The sequence below is a fragment of the Ursus arctos genome, unplaced genomic scaffold (assembly GCF_023065955.2).
Source record: "Ursus arctos isolate Adak ecotype North America unplaced genomic scaffold, UrsArc2.0 scaffold_3, whole genome shotgun sequence".
Lineage (NCBI taxonomy): Eukaryota > Metazoa > Chordata > Mammalia > Carnivora > Ursidae > Ursus > Ursus arctos.
In genome coordinates, this window is record NW_026622985.1 from 97,403,777 (window position 1) to 97,421,977 (window position 18,201).

Here is an 18,201-nt window from a genome sequence, read left to right on the forward strand (position 1 = left end):
GAAGCCAAACAAGGACAAAGAACCAGGACAAAGAACAGCTACTGGGAATTTCTAAGTTGAACAATTGTAACAGCTCACACAATGCTGAAGATATTTGAATCTCAACCAGTCAAAGTAAAAAGACACTGGTGAGGGGGGGTCACAGGGAGCTGTTGGGGGGAAGGATATGGGGAGAATTCAGTAGAGACATTGTAAAGGCCACGCCTCATGTCTCAGATTAAACTCGTGCTAGAAAAGCTGTACAACAGTGTGGTGTAGGAAACCCTAGTGGGTCCCTGAGGTCAAAACTATTTTCATAATGATGCTAAGATGTTATTTGCCTTTTTCACTTTTTTTTTTTTAAGATTTTATTTATTCATTTGACAGAGAGACAGCCAGCGAGAGACGGAACATAAGCAGGGGAAGTGGGAGAGGAAGAAGCAGGCTCCCAGCAGAGGAGCCTGAAGTGGGGCTCAACCCCAGAATGCCGGGATCACACCCTCAGCCGAAGGCAGACGCTTAACGACTGTGCTACCCAGGCGCCCCACTGCCTTTTTCACTTTAATCCACTCACAGTGATGTTTTGCAGAAGCTACATGATATATAAAATATTAAATCCAAACATCATTACATGATATAACAAACATGCTTGTATGTTTGTTTTAAAATATTCCCAGTTAATTTCTAAAGTGGTAAATATTCAATAATTATTATTCTCATAAACACAAACTCTATGGGGTCCTTAATAATTTTAGACTGTTAACAGTTCTAAGACCAAAAAGTATGAGTACAGCCACCCCCAAGTGAAGGTTCTCTAGCCTACCCCAAAAAGCCTACAGAAGCTCCAAATGGTTGGAATGTCTACAATAACTGCCTGCCACAAAAGCTCCCTACTTTTTAAAGGAACAAAATTCAAACTCCTAACAATATAATATCAAAATGCACACTGCACAATCAAAAATTACTTAAAAAAAATACACACACATCCTTTTAAGGAAGAAAGTAAACTAATACTAGTAATAATAAACTAATATAATAATGAGAAACGTCAGACATGGTAGAATTAACAATTACAAATACATACAAGGACTTGAAAGAAAAAAAAACTCAACGAAGAAAAAATTTAAACTACAAGATAAACTATAAAATAAAACTGACTAAAAAATATAATCATCTCAGTGAAAAATCCACTGGATGCATTTAAAAACAGATTAGATACTGCATAATAAAAGTGAGTTTGAGGAGGGGTGCCTGGGTGGCACAGTCATTTGAGCACCTGACTCTTGGTTTCAGCTCAGGTCATGATCTCGGGGTCCTGATACCAAGCCCCGCGTCGGGCTCCGCATTCGGTGCGCAGCGAGTTTGAGATTCTCTCTCCCTCTGCCCTTCCTCCTCATGGTCGAGTGTGCTCACTCTCTTTCTCTCACTCACTCGCTCATATAAATAAACAAACAAACAAATAAATAAATGTCTGTGTGTGCGTGTGTGTGTGTTTAAGTGAGTTTGGGGAATGCAACAGAAACTATACAAACTAAAGTGTGGAGAGAAAAGCAACTGGAAAAAAATCAACAAAGTGAGAGCGATCTGGGGACAGTATCATACAATTTTGCACACATACAACTAAGATTTCAGAAGTGGGGTGTGGGGAACAGAAAAAGAAATATGAAGAAATGGTCAAAATTGCTCCAAAACGGATTTAAAAATACCAACCCACTGATCCAAGAAGCCTAACAGAAAATGTCTTTTTGTATGCAGGTGAGGGCTGAGAAGAATCAACATGGGGAGAGACCAGTGAATGAATGGGTTTTTATTAAGTTCTGTGGTTGGGGTCAACTTTTTATTATCAGTATTCAGAATGGATCAACTAAACTTCATGCCTTAGCCAATAAAAGTATAAAGTATCTTTTAAAGACATGCATTTTTATTTTTACTTTTTCAAGACAGCAGGATAATCACTACAGTTTAAGACCACAAACTTATAGAGGAGTTAATTTTTTCAGGTAACACTTGAAAGGCAGTATTTAAATATTAAACACTTAGATCCTGTCACGTATGTCTAATGATCCCAACAAACAATAACTGATTAATTTTAAGAAATGGAAATAGCATCATAATCCTCATATCAAATTTCAATATATTTTTAACTGATTTAAATTCAAGTATATTTACCTTAATACTGACACAGTATGGATGGTAACACTGACCACACTGAGAACAGGCAAGTAATCTTCCCTCTGCTCCTTGGCCAAAACTGCCACAAACTACACACATATCCTGAAATTAAAAACACATGAACATAATCATTTAGGTTGGAGACTGAGGTAAGAATGTACCAGTTTTGTTCTTTAAATTGCCTTCTTAGCTAATATAGCTATACAGCTAAGTAGTAAATGACTTCGGTGAATCCAGGATAAAGCAGAAAGGGGGAAAGAGGAATTCAAGAGGCGGAAGACCAGAACTGAACTCAAACCTGGTGCAGGGTGAACTTGTCACTGCTAGAAAACAGCACCACTGTGTTGTGCATGGAGTTCTCTTCTTCATCCTTACTCGATGAAACATCAGCAGCAGACACCTATGAAGAGGAAAATACACAGAGAGCACAGTCATACTTTTCACTTGTAGTATACTTAAATGAAACGCGTGAGAAGATTCATATTCAGAACACAATTTTTGCCACGGCCCAGAGTAACAATTTCAAATTAGATTATTAATGCCAAGATAATACCATAAAGGTGTAAGTCCTGACACTTTAATTACCTAATTGTCTCTTTGAAATTACAAGTCCCATGGATCAGGAGCAGTGAGAAAATATAAACTACTGTATGGTGACAAATATAACATAATAAAAACAAACAAACACCCTTTAGTAAGACTTAATTAGCCAGAAATTTTAATGAAGAAACAAGCAAAAGAAACTGTATTATATTTGTGTGTGTGTGTACCTCTATCTATCTATACTACATATACCTACATACATATATGTATCACTCTTTTAGTGACTCTAAAACCTGCCATCTGGCTAGTCAAAACTGAGATGTTCTGTAAGTATAAAATACCTACCAGGTTTCAAAGACTTAAATATCAAACAAAAAAGAATGTAAACATAGCTCATAAATAATTTTGCATATTTTATATATTAAATGTTGAAATAGTAGTATTTTGGATATGTGGGTCAAAAGGAATACATTAAAGTTAAATTTCACCTATTCCTCTTCCTTTTTTTAATGTAGCTACTATAAAGTTTTAAATTGCATATGTGATATACATATATTTCTGTTGGACAGCACTGCTTTAAAATATTATTATTTTGAATAATTTATCAAAATTTCAGTCTTAGCCAAAAGATTACCAACCATAGATATTCATTTCTGGTCATGGACAAATTTCATCACATCAACTAAGTACCCACTGGCTTGTTAATAATTATTTCCAGAATGCTTATCATGAAAAAGACCTCTAAATTAGTTGCTAAAAAAAGAGAACAGGGAGACCAATGCCAAAATTTTAAAATATGGTCCTCTTCCCTTACAATCTAGCCTGGAAAGACAGACATGAAACATAATAAGTTCAAAATATAAAGTAATTGTATTGTTATTCTTGAGGAATGACTGAAAGAATAGCTAAAAAGAAGGGATATATTACAGGAATAATATTTTTCATTGCAAATAACTTTAAAAGAAGTTTTACTGGATAGTACTACTGTTTTATTATAGAATCAACCATAAAAGCAATTTACAGTCATAACTCTCAAGACTACAAGGGAAAACCATAAGTCACCCAAATAGTCACCACTGGGAAATTACTACAACCACAGCAAAGCCAAACTGGAAAATTATGCAGCATTTCAAACACAGTGGTAGAAATTTGTTTTGATTTCCATCAAAAAAAAAAAAAAAATCACCAAGCCACTTAGCTGAGTAGAAAAACAAGCTGCAGAATCATATGTGAGGTAGAACACTATGGTACAAAAACACACAAAGCAATTTTATGTAGTCTACTGGTGCATATAATAGGTTGAATCATAAGAAACTGCTGTTCTTCCAGGTCAAAAATGGTTGAAGGCTGGCAACTTCATATGGATCCACTTAATATGTAAAGGCACCAAACTGGTAAAGGGAAGAAAATCAAGACTCAAGAGGCAGCAGTGGTACAAATAACAACTTTGATCTAACAGTATGTTAGGTTTTTTTTTTAAGGAAATATATTCAGAAATTGTTCATCCTGGGGTGCATGAGTGGCTCAGCAGGTTAAGGATCCAACTCTTAATTTCAGCTCAGGTCATAATCTCAGAGTTGTGAGATCGAGCCCCACATTGGGCCCCACACTGGGTTCTACACTGGGCATGGAGCCTGCTTAAGATTCTCTCTCTCCCTCACTCTCTTAAAAAAAAAAAAATGAGTTTTAGCAAGTCAAACAAGATGATTCATAAAGTAAAATATCATTCCATTAGTAATAATTAAGTGTCTACTAAAAGTGAAGTTACCAGTAATTCACCCAAAGGACTAAAGATACACTGAAAACATTAAAATATGAAACTGTGGCAATAGCTAAAATATAGCTCACAGAAGTATACTGACATAAAAAGTATCTATTTCTACATCCCCATCTCCAACACAGAAAACAAAACACGTTTTATAATCGGATGATACCTAGTGAATAGGCTCAAAGATATGATAAAATTTTATTATTTTTCAAAGACAAATTTAATCAGAACACTTTATTTGAAATAAAAAACAAGGATGGACTACAGTATTCCCAGTACAACCAGAAACAAAGTTTGTACAGAAAGCAGCAATATCCCCTAGATTCAAAGAGTATATCTAAATTATAAGTGCTGAAAAATCAAGATTTTTAAACAGCTATTGTACATGTAAAGAAGGAAAACAATATCACGTAGTTTAATGACCCACTGTTTATATTTTATTTCATGACCTTTAAACTACTAGATATATAAAACCTACCTCGAGGGTAAAGAAGGCAATCTTTGAGATTGTGTCCTAATTTTGCCTACATACCTATTGAGATTGTGTCCTAATATTGCCTACATACCTATTGCTCTGATTTATCCTAAAGGTGCCAGAAGTTTTATTTGGCTGGACCACAAATACAAGCCTAAGAGAAAAGAAACCTCTAACCGAAACCTCACAAGTCGGGAATTTCCAAGCAGGGACATAATAAGTAAACAAAAAAAGAAGAGCAAATTAAACTCAAAGTGAGAGAAAGAAAATAGTAAAGATCAGAGTAGATATCAATGAACTGGAAAACAGAAAAAAAATGGAGAAAAATTCATGAAAACAAAGGCTGGCTCAAGATCAATAAAATTTATAAACCAGCAGCAAGACCAATTAGGAAAAAAGAAGACAGAAATCACCAATACTGGGAATGAGGAAGGTGACATCACTACATGTTCTGCAGATATTAAAAGGATAATAGGCCAACAGATTTGTCAACTTATATGAAAAGGATAAATTCCTTGAAAGACAAATTCATATAAGAATAAACAGATAACCTAAATAGCCCTATACCTACCAAGGAAATTGAATATATAGTTAAAATCTTCAAATGAAGAGGGAAAAAGACAGTCTCTTCAACATATCTTATTGGGAAAACTGGACAGCAACATGCAAAAGAATGAAACTGGACCAATTTCTTACACCATACATAAAAATAAATTCAAAATGGATCTAAATGTGAGACCTGAAACCATAAAGATCCTGGAAAAGAACATAGGTAGTAATTTCTCTGACATTGGCCATAACAACATTTTTCTAGATAGGTCCCCTGAGACAAAGGAAAACAAAAGCAAATATAAACTATTGGGACTACATCAAAATAAACAGCTTCTGCCTAGCAAAGGAAACAGTCAACAAAATTAAAAGGCAACCTACAGAATGGGGGCAGATATTTGCAAATAACATATCCAATAAAGGATTAATATCCTAAATAAATAAAGAACTGATAGAACTCAACACCAAAAAAACAAATAATCAAAAAATGGGCAGAGGACATGAACAGACATTTCTCCAAAGACATCCAGATGGCCAATAGATAACATGAAAAAATGCTCATCATCACTTATCATCAGGGAAATGCAAATCAAATCTACAATGAGAGATCACCTCACATCTGTCAGAATGATTAACATCAAAAACACAACAACCAACAGGTGTTGGTAAGGATATAGAAAAAGGAACCCTCTTGGTAGGAATGCAAACTGGTGCAGCCACTGTGGAAAACAGTATGGAGGTTCCTCATAAAGTTAAAAATAGAACTACCCTAGAATCCAGCCATCACACTACTGTATATTTACCCAAAGAATACAAGAATACTAATTCAAAGGGATACATGCACCTCTATGTTTACTGCAGCGCTATTTACAATAGCCAAGATATGGGAGCAGCAGCCCAAGTATCCACTGACTGATGAATGGATAAAGAAAATGTGGTATATACATACACAATGGAATAGTATTCAGGCATAAAGAAGATGAAATCTTGCCATTTGCAAAGACATGGATGGAGCTAGAGAGTATAACGCTAAGTGAAGTAAGTCAGGCAAAGACAAATCCCATATGGTTTCACTCATATGTGGAATTTAAGAAATAAAACAAATGAGCAAGGGGAAAAAAAGAGAGACAGACAAAGTAAGAAATAGACTCTTACTATAGAAAACAAACTGATGGTTACCAGAGGGAGGGGTGTGGGGGGGATGGGTGAAACGGGTGATGGAAATTAAGGAAGCCAGCATTATGCCAATACCAAAAACAAAGAAACTGTAAGAAAATAAGACTACAGACTAACCAATACCCTCATGAACATAGACATAAGAAGTCTAAAATTTTTAGCCATTTGAACCCAACAACATATGAAAAAGAAAAAACCTCATGACCAAGTGCAGTTTATCACAAGAACACGGGCTGCTTGAGCATTAAAAAAAAGCCAATCAATATACTTCACCGTATCAATAAGCCATAAATGCAGAAAAAGCATTTGACAAAATCCAACATCCACACCTGATTAAAAGAAAAACATCTCAACAACTTATGAATAGAAAGGAGCTTCCTCATACTGATTTAAGATGTCTACTGAAAAAATAAAAGAAGGGGCACCTGGGTGGCTTAATTGGCTAAGCCTCTGACTCTTGATTTTGGCTCAGGTCATGATCTCATAGTCATGAGATCACCCATGCTGGGCTCCGCGCTCAGCAGGGCGTCTGCTTGAGATTCTCTCTCTCCACCTCCCTCTGCCTCTTCCCCCACACTCATTCACATGATCTTTCTCACTCTCTAAAATAAATAAATCTTTTCAAAAAAATAAAAAATAAAAACTAGAGCTAACACCATACTCAATGATGAAAGACTAAATGTATTCTCTCCTCAAGATCGAAAAGAAGGTTATCTTATTACCTCTATCCAACACTGTATTAAAGATTATAATAAACGCAATAAAGAATAGAAATGGAAACCCTCCAGATTAAACAGATGTAAAACTTTATTTGCAAACAACATGATCTTAAGTGTCATAAGTGCAGAACACTCAATGGGTTCTACAAATAAACAAGCAGAAGTAATATGGGAGTTCAGTAAGGCAGTAGGATACAAAAATCAATACACAAAAATGAGTATTTCTAATACTAGCAAAAGACAACTACAATTTGAAATTGAGACAACGCTGCCATTTACAATACCATTAAAAATATGGAAAACTTGGAGATATATCTGAGAAATAATGCAAAAGACATTTATGTTGTAAACTGAGGAACATCACTGAGACAAATTTAAAGAGACCTAAAGAAACAGAGAGATACACAATGTTCATGGGTTGAAAGACTCTTCACAGTTAAAACACCAACTTCCCCCAAATTGATCTGTAGTTTGAATGCAAACCCAATCAAGATCTTAGCAGGCTTATTTGCAGAAATTGACAAGCCAATGGTAAAATTCATATAGAAACATGAAGGATTTAGAATAGCCAAAACAACTTTGAAAAAGTAAAAAAAATGGAAAACTAATTGATTTCAATACTAGTTAAAAGTGTAGAAGTATGCAATATAAATATAGTATAGTATTGGCCTAAAGATGGAGAAATGGATCAATAGTATAGCATAGAGATTCTAAAATCAGATCCACAAATACACAGATAACTAAATTTTAAGAACGATACAAAGGCAATTCAGAGAAATAGTGTTCAAACAACTGGATACTCAAATATGATCTTTGATCTATATTTATATTGTACATAAACATTAGCTCAAATTGGATCAGACAGCTAAATGCAACACCTAAAACCATAAAACTTCTAGAAGAAATCACAGAGTATGTTTGTGAACTTGGGTTATGCAATTATTTCTCAGACACCAGAAGCACAATCATAAAAGAAAAAAAATTAAAGAAGGGGACTTCATCAAAATTAAAACATTTATTGTTCCCAACAAGTTCTTTACCATGTTCAGATTACATAAAGAAAACACAAAACTCAATAAATTAAAAAAAACTACTCAAATTTTTAAAATGTACTAAAGATTTGAAGAGTGACTTTATCAAAGAAATATACAAATAAGCACCTAAAAATCTGACCAACATCATTAGCCATGAGAGAAATGCAAATGAGATATTAACACACTTGCTGCAGTGGCTGAAATTAAGACTAACTAGCAAGTACAGGTGAGTATATGGAGGAAACAGGAATCTCATGCACTCTTGCAAACATAAAATGTCACACCCAACTTAGAAAGCAGCCTCTTCTTAAGCTGAGCATATACCTACCATGTATCCAGCCAGGCCGCTCCTAGACGTTTACTCATGGGAAAACAAAGCATATGTCCACATACAAACTTAAACATAAAAGTTCATAGCAGCGTTTTTTGGCAGTTTTGTTTTTAATAGCCAAAAAATGGAAGCAACCACAATATCCTTTAAAAGGTGAACAGATACACAAACTGTGGCACAAACTGAATGATCCACTTGTTTCCTGAACTTAAAATGATGATTAGAATTTGAAAAACAGGATTATGGTAAAATTACAGTAAAGTTACCACATGAAATATTTGCCACTGTTTGCCAAATACAGGTTTTTTTCAATACACACTTAATAAAGCCTCGTATACATGCCAATGAGCAAATATTTATCAATCTTGAATTGAAACATATCAAAAATAGTTATAAATCTTCAACATTTTTAGGGTATGTAGTAATCTGCAACATTTCTAATTTCTTCTATAAACTGTATTATAATAAAAAAACTTAAAACATCAACTTAATTTTTTCTTTTTTTCTGTTTTTCTTTTTTAAAGATTTTATTTATTTGACAGAGACAGACACAGCAAGAAAGACAGCACAAGCAGGGGGAGTGGGAGAGGGAGAAGCAGGCTTCCCGCTGAGCAGGGAGCCCAAAGTGGGGCTCGATCCCAGAACACTGGGATCATGACCCAAGCCAAAGGCAGACTAACGACTGAGCCACCCAGGCGCCCCTCAACTTAATTTTTTCAAATAAGCTCAATAATATAACAGGAGTTTGCTTTTACTAAAAATAAAGGAGCAAATATATTATATATATATTTTTGGGAATGGTTGCTATAGAAAGATCAGAGTGAAAGAGGAAGGTAAGAAAAGAGAAAGAGAATGGGAATATAAAATATTAAGAATTAAGTTTAAAAGAAAACCTGATCAGAGGTGTTTTTTAAAAAAAAAAAGGCAAAGTACAGAGAGAGTAAAATAAAAACTTTGGCTTATTTATGTGACTCTTACAATCTAGTAATTTTACAAATGAGATTACCATCATCGGTCAACAAATTAAGGATTATAGCAAAGATAAAGGATACAAGAAATGAGCCTTACCCCAGGTAACACAACTGCCCCAATTCCACTTTTCAATTTTGACCTGCCTCTGCCACCTCGTCCTGACAATCCTGCACCACGGGGTCTCCGCTTCCCTGGAAATCCCGACCCACGGCCCTACATAACAGATAAGGAAAAATCAGCATTCTGCAAAAGTCCAAATTTAAAATCCAATGTGAGAAAAAACACTTTATTAAAGGTTACACAAATACTTGCTTCCCTCTTATTCTGATTAAATGATAAATATTAAGAGACCAGGCTTATTATTTTTATCTTTCAACACATATTATGCAACTTAAAAGTATAAACATAAAATGTCTATGATCTTAGAATCAAATGTTGGGTTTGTTTCTGTGAATGCCCTGCATCAGCAAACCTTGGCCTTCTTTTTCCACTTCCTAATCCTACATTCTAGGTGGCCCACAGCCACAACCCCATCCAATTTGTATTAAATATAGAGCAAGTATTAAGGAAAGACATCCTCGCTAACTCTTCTCTCAGTAATTCTAGCAATAGCTGACATACATTGAGTACTTACTATATACTGGTCTAAGCACTTTTTACTTGCAACTATCTCATAAGGCCAGTACTATTTTATTATCCCCATTTTAGAGATAAATGCACTGAGGGATAAAAAAAGTAACTTGTCTAAAGTCTAGAGCTAGGACCTCTGGCTCCAGTGTCCACATTCTTAACCAGTATTCTGCTCTGCTACTACATTGCATGGAAGCTAATTTTTGCTAGCGTACAATGGTAATTTTCCTGTCATTAAACTTGTCAATTTCCCTACTATTCAATAACTATCTGTATGAACTGGTATACCTCACTCTACCACAGTATTTAGAGGATAATGTATTTAAAGTTTATAGGAAAGCTGATTAAAAGGTAAATAGCTTGCTTTAACGCATCTGGATAGTAATTACTTGAAATGCAAATAACTGATCTGAATTTTTACCCAACACACAAAAATATTCTATAGGAAAACAGGTTAAATTCTCTGATATTTTAACAAATAAATACTAGAGTTATTTGTTATTGTTGTTTTCTTGTTTATACTCAGACTTGTGTATTACTTCCTGAAAAAGCCGGACATCAACACATATTTATAATATTCTATACCGCTAAAATTATTAAAATACTCAGGAAGTCCTGATTTTTTTCCATAAGTTAAACAATATGTCACATTTTCAACTGATATCATTTTTATTGTAGTCTGAAATGCTGAACTTACTACCTACTTAACACGACAGTTTCCAAGCTGATAATTTATGGTTATAATGTGAGCATAAAACAGATCATGAACAAAAAGGAAAGGGGTAATCTTTTTTTCCCTTCAGTGTTAATAATTATAAATTAATTGCCTCTCCTTGTTTTTCTTAAACTGCTCTTCTTTTAGATCTCTTGTGCTTTTTTGAACAAGGGATGGTTGAACTGGATAGTTTTGCCATTGATAAGTACAAAAGATTAAAGTTAAGTTCAATTATTAAATCAGGACTATAATAATCCATTTTTCCCCAGTATCTAAAGACACAGATGAGAATAAGTGAAAATTGGTGGTATTTGCTACAAAACTGTCAAAACATCTTTTATACTCTTAAAACAACTATCTCTACTTTCAACACCTTGCATGGTATCAGAGTGAGCTGAAAAAGAGTTCTAATAGAGATAGAAATAAGAAAGTAGAATCTAGAACTCCTCTGAAATCCTTGATTAGTCTAAAATAAACAGCCTTATTCCAGAATGTAAATACAGAAGATGAAGAAAATTATCTTTCTAGGTAGTAAAATATTTTAACTTTGCAGACGATTAATACTTTTCACATTAATTTTTTCCCCTCTAAAATGCATCAGACTACATAACTTACTTCAAGAACTAGCAGAGTCCTCCATCAATGACATGAGAAAGAGGCCCTATAATTGTGAGGTTATTAACACAGACAGTGAAATCTGCTGAGATTCTGGTATTTCTTCTCCATTAGCACATAATAGATTAGTGTAGTTTTCTTTTGTTCTTTTTCTAAGCAACTTCTTTTTCTAAGCAACAAAATTTTATGATTATCATGAATGAGCAAGTCCTAAATTACTTTATAGCCTATGTGACAAGGATTTTCCCCCATAGAAACACTGGTAATTACGACATAAAAGAAGCAGCCATAAAAAGAAGTTATTAAAAATTCACACTTAAAATCAGTCATGTAAAATCTCAATATAATTTCCTCCTAATCCAGATTTTTAACCGTAAGCATGTTGACTCTTCACACTAAAATTTTTAGATTAAAAAAGTGGCTCTGGAATCTGAACTATTTATCTAGAAAAGAAAGGCTTAATTCTTAACTTCTACTTGGACAAAACCAACCAGAAAGAAATGATATATGAATGTAAATGCAATTTTATTTACCACTTTGATGCTCCAAATGGCACTGCCAGGAAGCTGCCGGGGTTTAAAAATTTCCCGACCTTCTGAAATGTCTGGGGACCAGGAAGGTGGGCTCACTGTATTATGGGTACTCCAAGCCCCCTAGGATATGGCAGGTGAGAAAATAGATGTATAAAACTCAGCAACGTAAAAGGTCAAAGCCAGCAACTGAGGAATTTTAGAACAGCAAAAACAAATGCAGACGTATGGAAATTTAGGACAAATTGCTTCAAGGTAGGGAAAAGAAGCTTATGGCTTACAATGACTTTATACTTAAATGTTTGCAGCTACAATTTACATTAAGTATTTTATTCAGATGGAAACATCAGTACAATGAAACATACTAGGAATCAGGGTTTATATGACATCAACACTGACTCATGAACTGCAATTATAGAACCAAAATATAAATAAAAGTCAACTAAATTCTAAGAAGTAACACTTTATATAAGAAACTATTTGGGGATTATCTTCTTCTAACAACTATCACTCTACTGGAAAAGAGAAATAACCTTAACGAATGTTATGCAGACCTATTGCTATGAACAACCAAAGCAGTAGGCAAACAGATGCAATCAGAAACATGAGCAATCTATAGACACATTGACTTTAAACCCTGTAAAGTTAGTTTGCAATCTTCAGATGCAAATATCAGTTATAATCCTAGCATTTAACTACTCTTCCTTCCAGTGACCACTAGTTGCAGTTTTGGTTTTTTATTTCTATTTAGGGGACTATTATCCTTAGATTATATCCAAGGGACTAATTGGTACAGTGAAAAATGTTAAAGCAAATTGTCCTAAATTTGCAAATTACAATGCCTAAGATACTTGGTTATTTATACAAGAAACAATATCTTATTAAAATAGTTAAAATGAAAGTAAGACATTTTACTTCTTAATAACCACATTCAGCAATAACCTAAACTAATCCGATGAAGATGCTAAACAGCGTAAATAAAAATGTCTATTCCACAAAGATAACAATTTAAAGAAAAACACAAAACAAATGTCAAACAATAAAGAACCTATTTTGAATTAGGCAATTCCATAACACATGCTATAACTTTTACCAATTAAGTGACCCAAACTTACAAAACACAGTACTTACCAGGTTTCTAGAATATTATCAAACTAACAAGTAATAACCTATTAATCACATAAAACTACCACCAGGAATTTAAATAATCAACCAAAATAAGAGTTTGACCACCCTATGGGAAGTGGATAATTAATGCAATAACAGTGTTTTGAGAAAAACCACACAAGGAAGAGACTGGTTTCACTTTTAATTAACCGAGCCTCAACCTCAGTGAATGGCTATGCTGATTTTACGGACAAGTGAATTACCTCTTTTTCCCAGTATCAGATCAACTTGCATCTACACCTATGTCTTCTTTCCTGCTGCATCCAGGGTCTTTGGGTAACCTCTATGCTGCCAGAAGTCATTTCTCTATTCTCATCGTACTCAAACTGTCAACTTCTCCATACAGTTCTACTGGGTTCATTCACACCTGTGAATGTTTCTCTGCCCTTCCTTGCTGACCTTTCTGTCCCCCAAGCATGCTCTTCCTCCACCTGACTTTCGAAGCCCCAGTGTTTCCCAGGGCTGAGGCCGGGACAACGTTCCTCTCTGTGTAGTCTCTTCCTAAATGGTATGACCTATCATGAGGGCTGTAAACACCATCTTGAATGTTGTTGTCTCCCAAATTCACATTTCTAGTTCCAACATGTTCTTGCAGAAGTTAATAAGGTTTTCAACATTCTCCTCAGCACGTCCATTCTGTCACACCAAACCTCTCAAGTTTACAACGTCTAAAATCTCTCCCTTACCCAGTTCCGTCTCACAATCTTCCCCATCTTCAGAAGTGGACTCCAGACCTCACGTCAAAAAATGGGGAGTCATCTGATCTGTTTTTCCCCCCATCATTCTCCCCTGCCACTCCTTCAATCCAAACCATCAGTACATCAGTATATTCAATCTTCCAGCCAGCTGCTCTTCACAATTCTCCCTACCCAGGATCTGCCTGAAGCCCTTCTCTACACAGCAGCCAGAGAGACTTTGCAAAAATGTAAATCTGATCAAGCAAGACACTACCTTGTTTCAAACCCTTCCAACAGCTCCTCAGTGCACTTAATTTACTGCAAACCTTTCCCACTGCCTCTCTCCAGCCTCATCTTGTGGCCCTCTCTCATGACTGGTATGCCCCAGCTACCTTGGTTTCCTTCACACATGCGGAGCTCCTCACTACTCAGGGGCCTACGGACTCGGCACAACGGCAGCTCTCCACTGCACGGCTGCTGCTTCTGATTCTTCAGGTACAGGCTCAGGCACTTCCTCGTCAAAGAGGCCTTTCTTCAGGGCTCCAGCTGAACTATCACCTACCCTACAACATGTTTTGCATCTTCTCGCTGACTGAAATTTGGGGTCATATATGTTTTACTGTTTCTAATTATTTACTGGTAGAGAATAAGGGCAAGAGATATCTAAATTTAGTTCTCTCCATGTTCCCATTGGTTTTTCTCTGACAATATTTGGCTACTGTATAAAACTCCTTTTGGTGGATCATTTAATGTTAAGTCAGTAAACAGCTCTTAAAACATAACTATAAAAAGTCATACTCTCAGATAATATGTTATTCACCATAATTTAAAAGTTAGCTTTGATGCCAAAATTGTGTCTCATTTTAAAAACATTTACACTTCACAGAACATGGATGAACAAAATGAAGGGCTCCATAGATCAAGAATGTTTGGATGCCATTTCAGGAATAATTAGAAAACCATTCAACTGCTATGAAGAACTTATATAATAAAAGCTTGGGTAATTACATTATGAATTTTAATAAGTATATTATCATAAGACATTGGAAGATAGATTGTGTGTAATTTTATAGGAACTGGAGAAAAATTATGATTATACTTAGATGTTTTGACAATGAAGAAATTACCTAATATATTCTTTAGACCTTAAAACTAAAATATAGTTATAATTATCAGCTTTAGTTATAAATTATCCTACAGATCTCAGCTATGATGAAAAAGAATCTATACCGACAATTCAGAGGTCAGCTTCCCTGTCTACTGAAACATGGTTTACACTGTTACACTTGAATTTATACTTACTATATTTGTATTTATTTGTTGCCATTGGATTAGAAGTTTGATGAGAAAAGACCATTCTTTTTGTTCACCGCTATGTTAAGCATTCTGTTCAGTTCTCCACTGGGCATTTATTTTTTTTAGCTGCCTATATGCATCAATAAGCACTGTACTATGAAACATACTAATTCCCCCATCAGACAGAGCCTACATTCCTGAATTTCCTCACTTAAAAAAAAAAAAATTACCAATCCATCCAATGCACTGTTACTCTTAAACTACATACAAAACGAATTAAAAGCAAAAGGGTTCAAAATGTAGCCACGAGAAAACTAAGTTGTAAAGAGAGCTAAAGAGAAGCAACTTGCTATCAAATCCTATAAAAACTTTTAAAAAAATACTTGGTTGAGATTGAATTAGATTCTAACAATAATTATTGAATCCAAAACCTGTTTAAAGTTGGTATTGAGCTTCTTCCTACCTTGAGGCCAACTTCTCAGGTAAATTTATCAACCTGGTAAATTATACAGCTGTTACAAGGGCTATGGGATAGGAAAATGGAAACAATAATGGCAAGTGGAGAAAAGGATATTAAGGTCAACTTTCTATTATTAGAAGCCGAATCCTATGGCTGGCTGTTAAATATCATCAATGTCATAATCAGAGCCCAGGAATATCCTAACCTACTGAAAAAGTTTCAAGAGCAGCCAGAGGTTTGGTGTGTCCTGGGCAGACTTCACACCTCCAAGTCATCCTCACTCAGGTCCAGCCTCTCCCAACATGCTATGCAAAACCAAGGCTGCTATTAAAGGATGAGTCTGATTTAGAGAAAACGAAAACGATGAAGAGAGAGCAGAGAGGACAATTGGCAAGAGAAACAGAAAACCTAAAGCATTTATAATTCCTTTTTGGCATATACATTCTCTCATGTACATTACAGCCACAGCAGCAAACAACTCATTTTTATGACTTACAAATTCTTTTCACATAAATAAGTCTCATATACAAAACTGAGTTCAACATCAAATGGAACAAGAAATTTAGTCCTGATAGTGCTTTGATAAGATGCTATAAAAGTACACAAACAGCTGTTACCAGCTTTATCCTTCAATAATTTAGGAATGTGAATTTGGCTGGTGCTAGCAATGATTTTGGTAATGGCTTTGGAAATATCACAATAGGCACAAGGAAACCAAGAGAAAAGGGATGCTGCTGATCTGTGTTTGCAGCTTGCCACCCCAGAGGGCTAGACATTTTTTTAGGTTTAAAACTACAGTTTTTCAGTGACTTAGAGCAGTGTTTCTTGGACTTTAGCTGCATAGTTTGTAAGCCTAAGTTGAGTTTCCTCTCGCCCCCTCTACTTTTCCATAGTACCCTGGTTTCCTCTCCTGCAGCACATATCACACATAGTGTAATTAATAGGCTATTCAATTCCAAAATCTGTGCAGCCACTAGGTGGCTTTGAACTCAAGAAACCTACTACATACTGTATTTACTGTGACCAGTGTTTGACTCACTCAAGGCCTACAGTTATTTTCACTGGCACATTTCAGTACAAATAATTTTCAGTTGATCTGATTGGTTCTCCAGAGCTACATTTAATACAGGATTATTACCTCCTCAAGTCATCATTTTCACAGAATATCTGCATTACTCCACAATTCAAGAGAAAGCAAGCAGGGCAGCACTACCACCTGCTACATGTCAGGTGCTGTATATGTGTTGTTAAACTCCAACATCCACCGTACGATGTAGTTTTACAGATGAAGAAACAAGACAGCTGGCAAGGTAATGTGCTTTAGCGTCACACAGACAATAATGGAAAATAAGGATCTGAATCCAAGTAATTGCACTATGGAAATGCGCATGCTGAATTTATATTAACCAATCTTTCTTGGTATCAGTTTCAGTCAAAACTGAGGTAAACTATACAAAATACTTCTTTAAAACGCAGCATAGTATTTACACTAGAATATAAGTGGAAAATCACTCTGGGAAACTACAATGCATCTTTTATTCTCCGTAAAGAATACAGAGTATGTATCTATTTACTAATGAAAGCTTTAATAGATTCTAAGATAAAGTATCAGAAATGTAGGCTTTACCTTACCTAACAGGTATCCAAGAAGGGACAATTAAAACTGTACGGGGTAATTTCTTTCCTTTTAGTGAATGCCACCGTGTATAAGTTATATCAAGCAATGCTTCAAAATTCAAACATTTTAATTAAAAGTGGATATGAAATAATTTAACAAGAACTGAACCTCTCCTTATTTGGACAGTATGATTTATAGATATGCCTTTTTTTAACCTTAAAAACAAAACAGAACAAAAAAATTTTTTAAATCAACAGTGCTAAAGGATTTGTGTTTACAAACCAGAAATGCTATTTTAAAAAAGAACGAACGAACGTGCTTACTTGTAATTAATTGTTAATAAAACTACAACCCTCTACAGCTCCCCACCCTGGAGATTCGTTTTTCTCTCACAAGAATAGATTACGAAACTGATTTGTTAACTCAAAACACCTCATTCATTCAAAATGCTATTGCAGTAGGCAGGTATGTTATAAAATTCTATGGTTCGTAATAAAATTAGTTAAATTAATAAAAAATAAAATATCCACTTCACAATGTAATGGAAAAGTGGTTATGATCTAATGAAGTACTATCCTTGGAAACCTACTGTACTGAAGAAATTTCACTTTCTCTGAGAACCCCTCAATACATATCAGTCTTAGAACTTAATGGAAATTTCTAAGCTTTCCATATACATGATGTTAACAAAAATTGATGGAAAAGTAAAATCAAAAATGAAAAAAATTCCTAGAATTTGAAAGTGTTCAAAATATAGTTGAGTACTTATGTTTAT

At 34.9% G+C, this 18,201-nt stretch overlaps 1 protein-coding gene across 33 annotated transcripts in view; it reads right to left on the minus strand.

The window, feature by feature from the left end:
• KMT2C (lysine methyltransferase 2C) overlaps positions 1-18,201 on the minus strand; it is a 272,539-nt gene that overhangs the window by 78,043 nt on the left and 176,295 nt on the right. For 29 of the 33 annotated variants that reach the window (XM_048212977.2, XM_048212974.2, XM_048212973.2 and 26 more), the window contains 4 exons: positions 12,212-12,331; positions 9,815-9,931; positions 2,450-2,551; positions 2,149-2,253 (listed from right to left, as the gene is read on the minus strand). In XM_048212977.2, coding sequence (XP_048068934.2) covers positions 2,149-2,253; positions 2,450-2,551; positions 9,815-9,931; positions 12,212-12,331 — 444 coding nt within the window. The remainder of the gene's footprint in view (positions 1-2,148; positions 2,254-2,449; positions 2,552-9,814; positions 9,932-12,211; positions 12,332-18,201) is intronic. The other 4 variants (XM_048212989.2, XM_057304572.1, XM_048212994.2 and 1 more) reach the window with 1 other exon arrangement.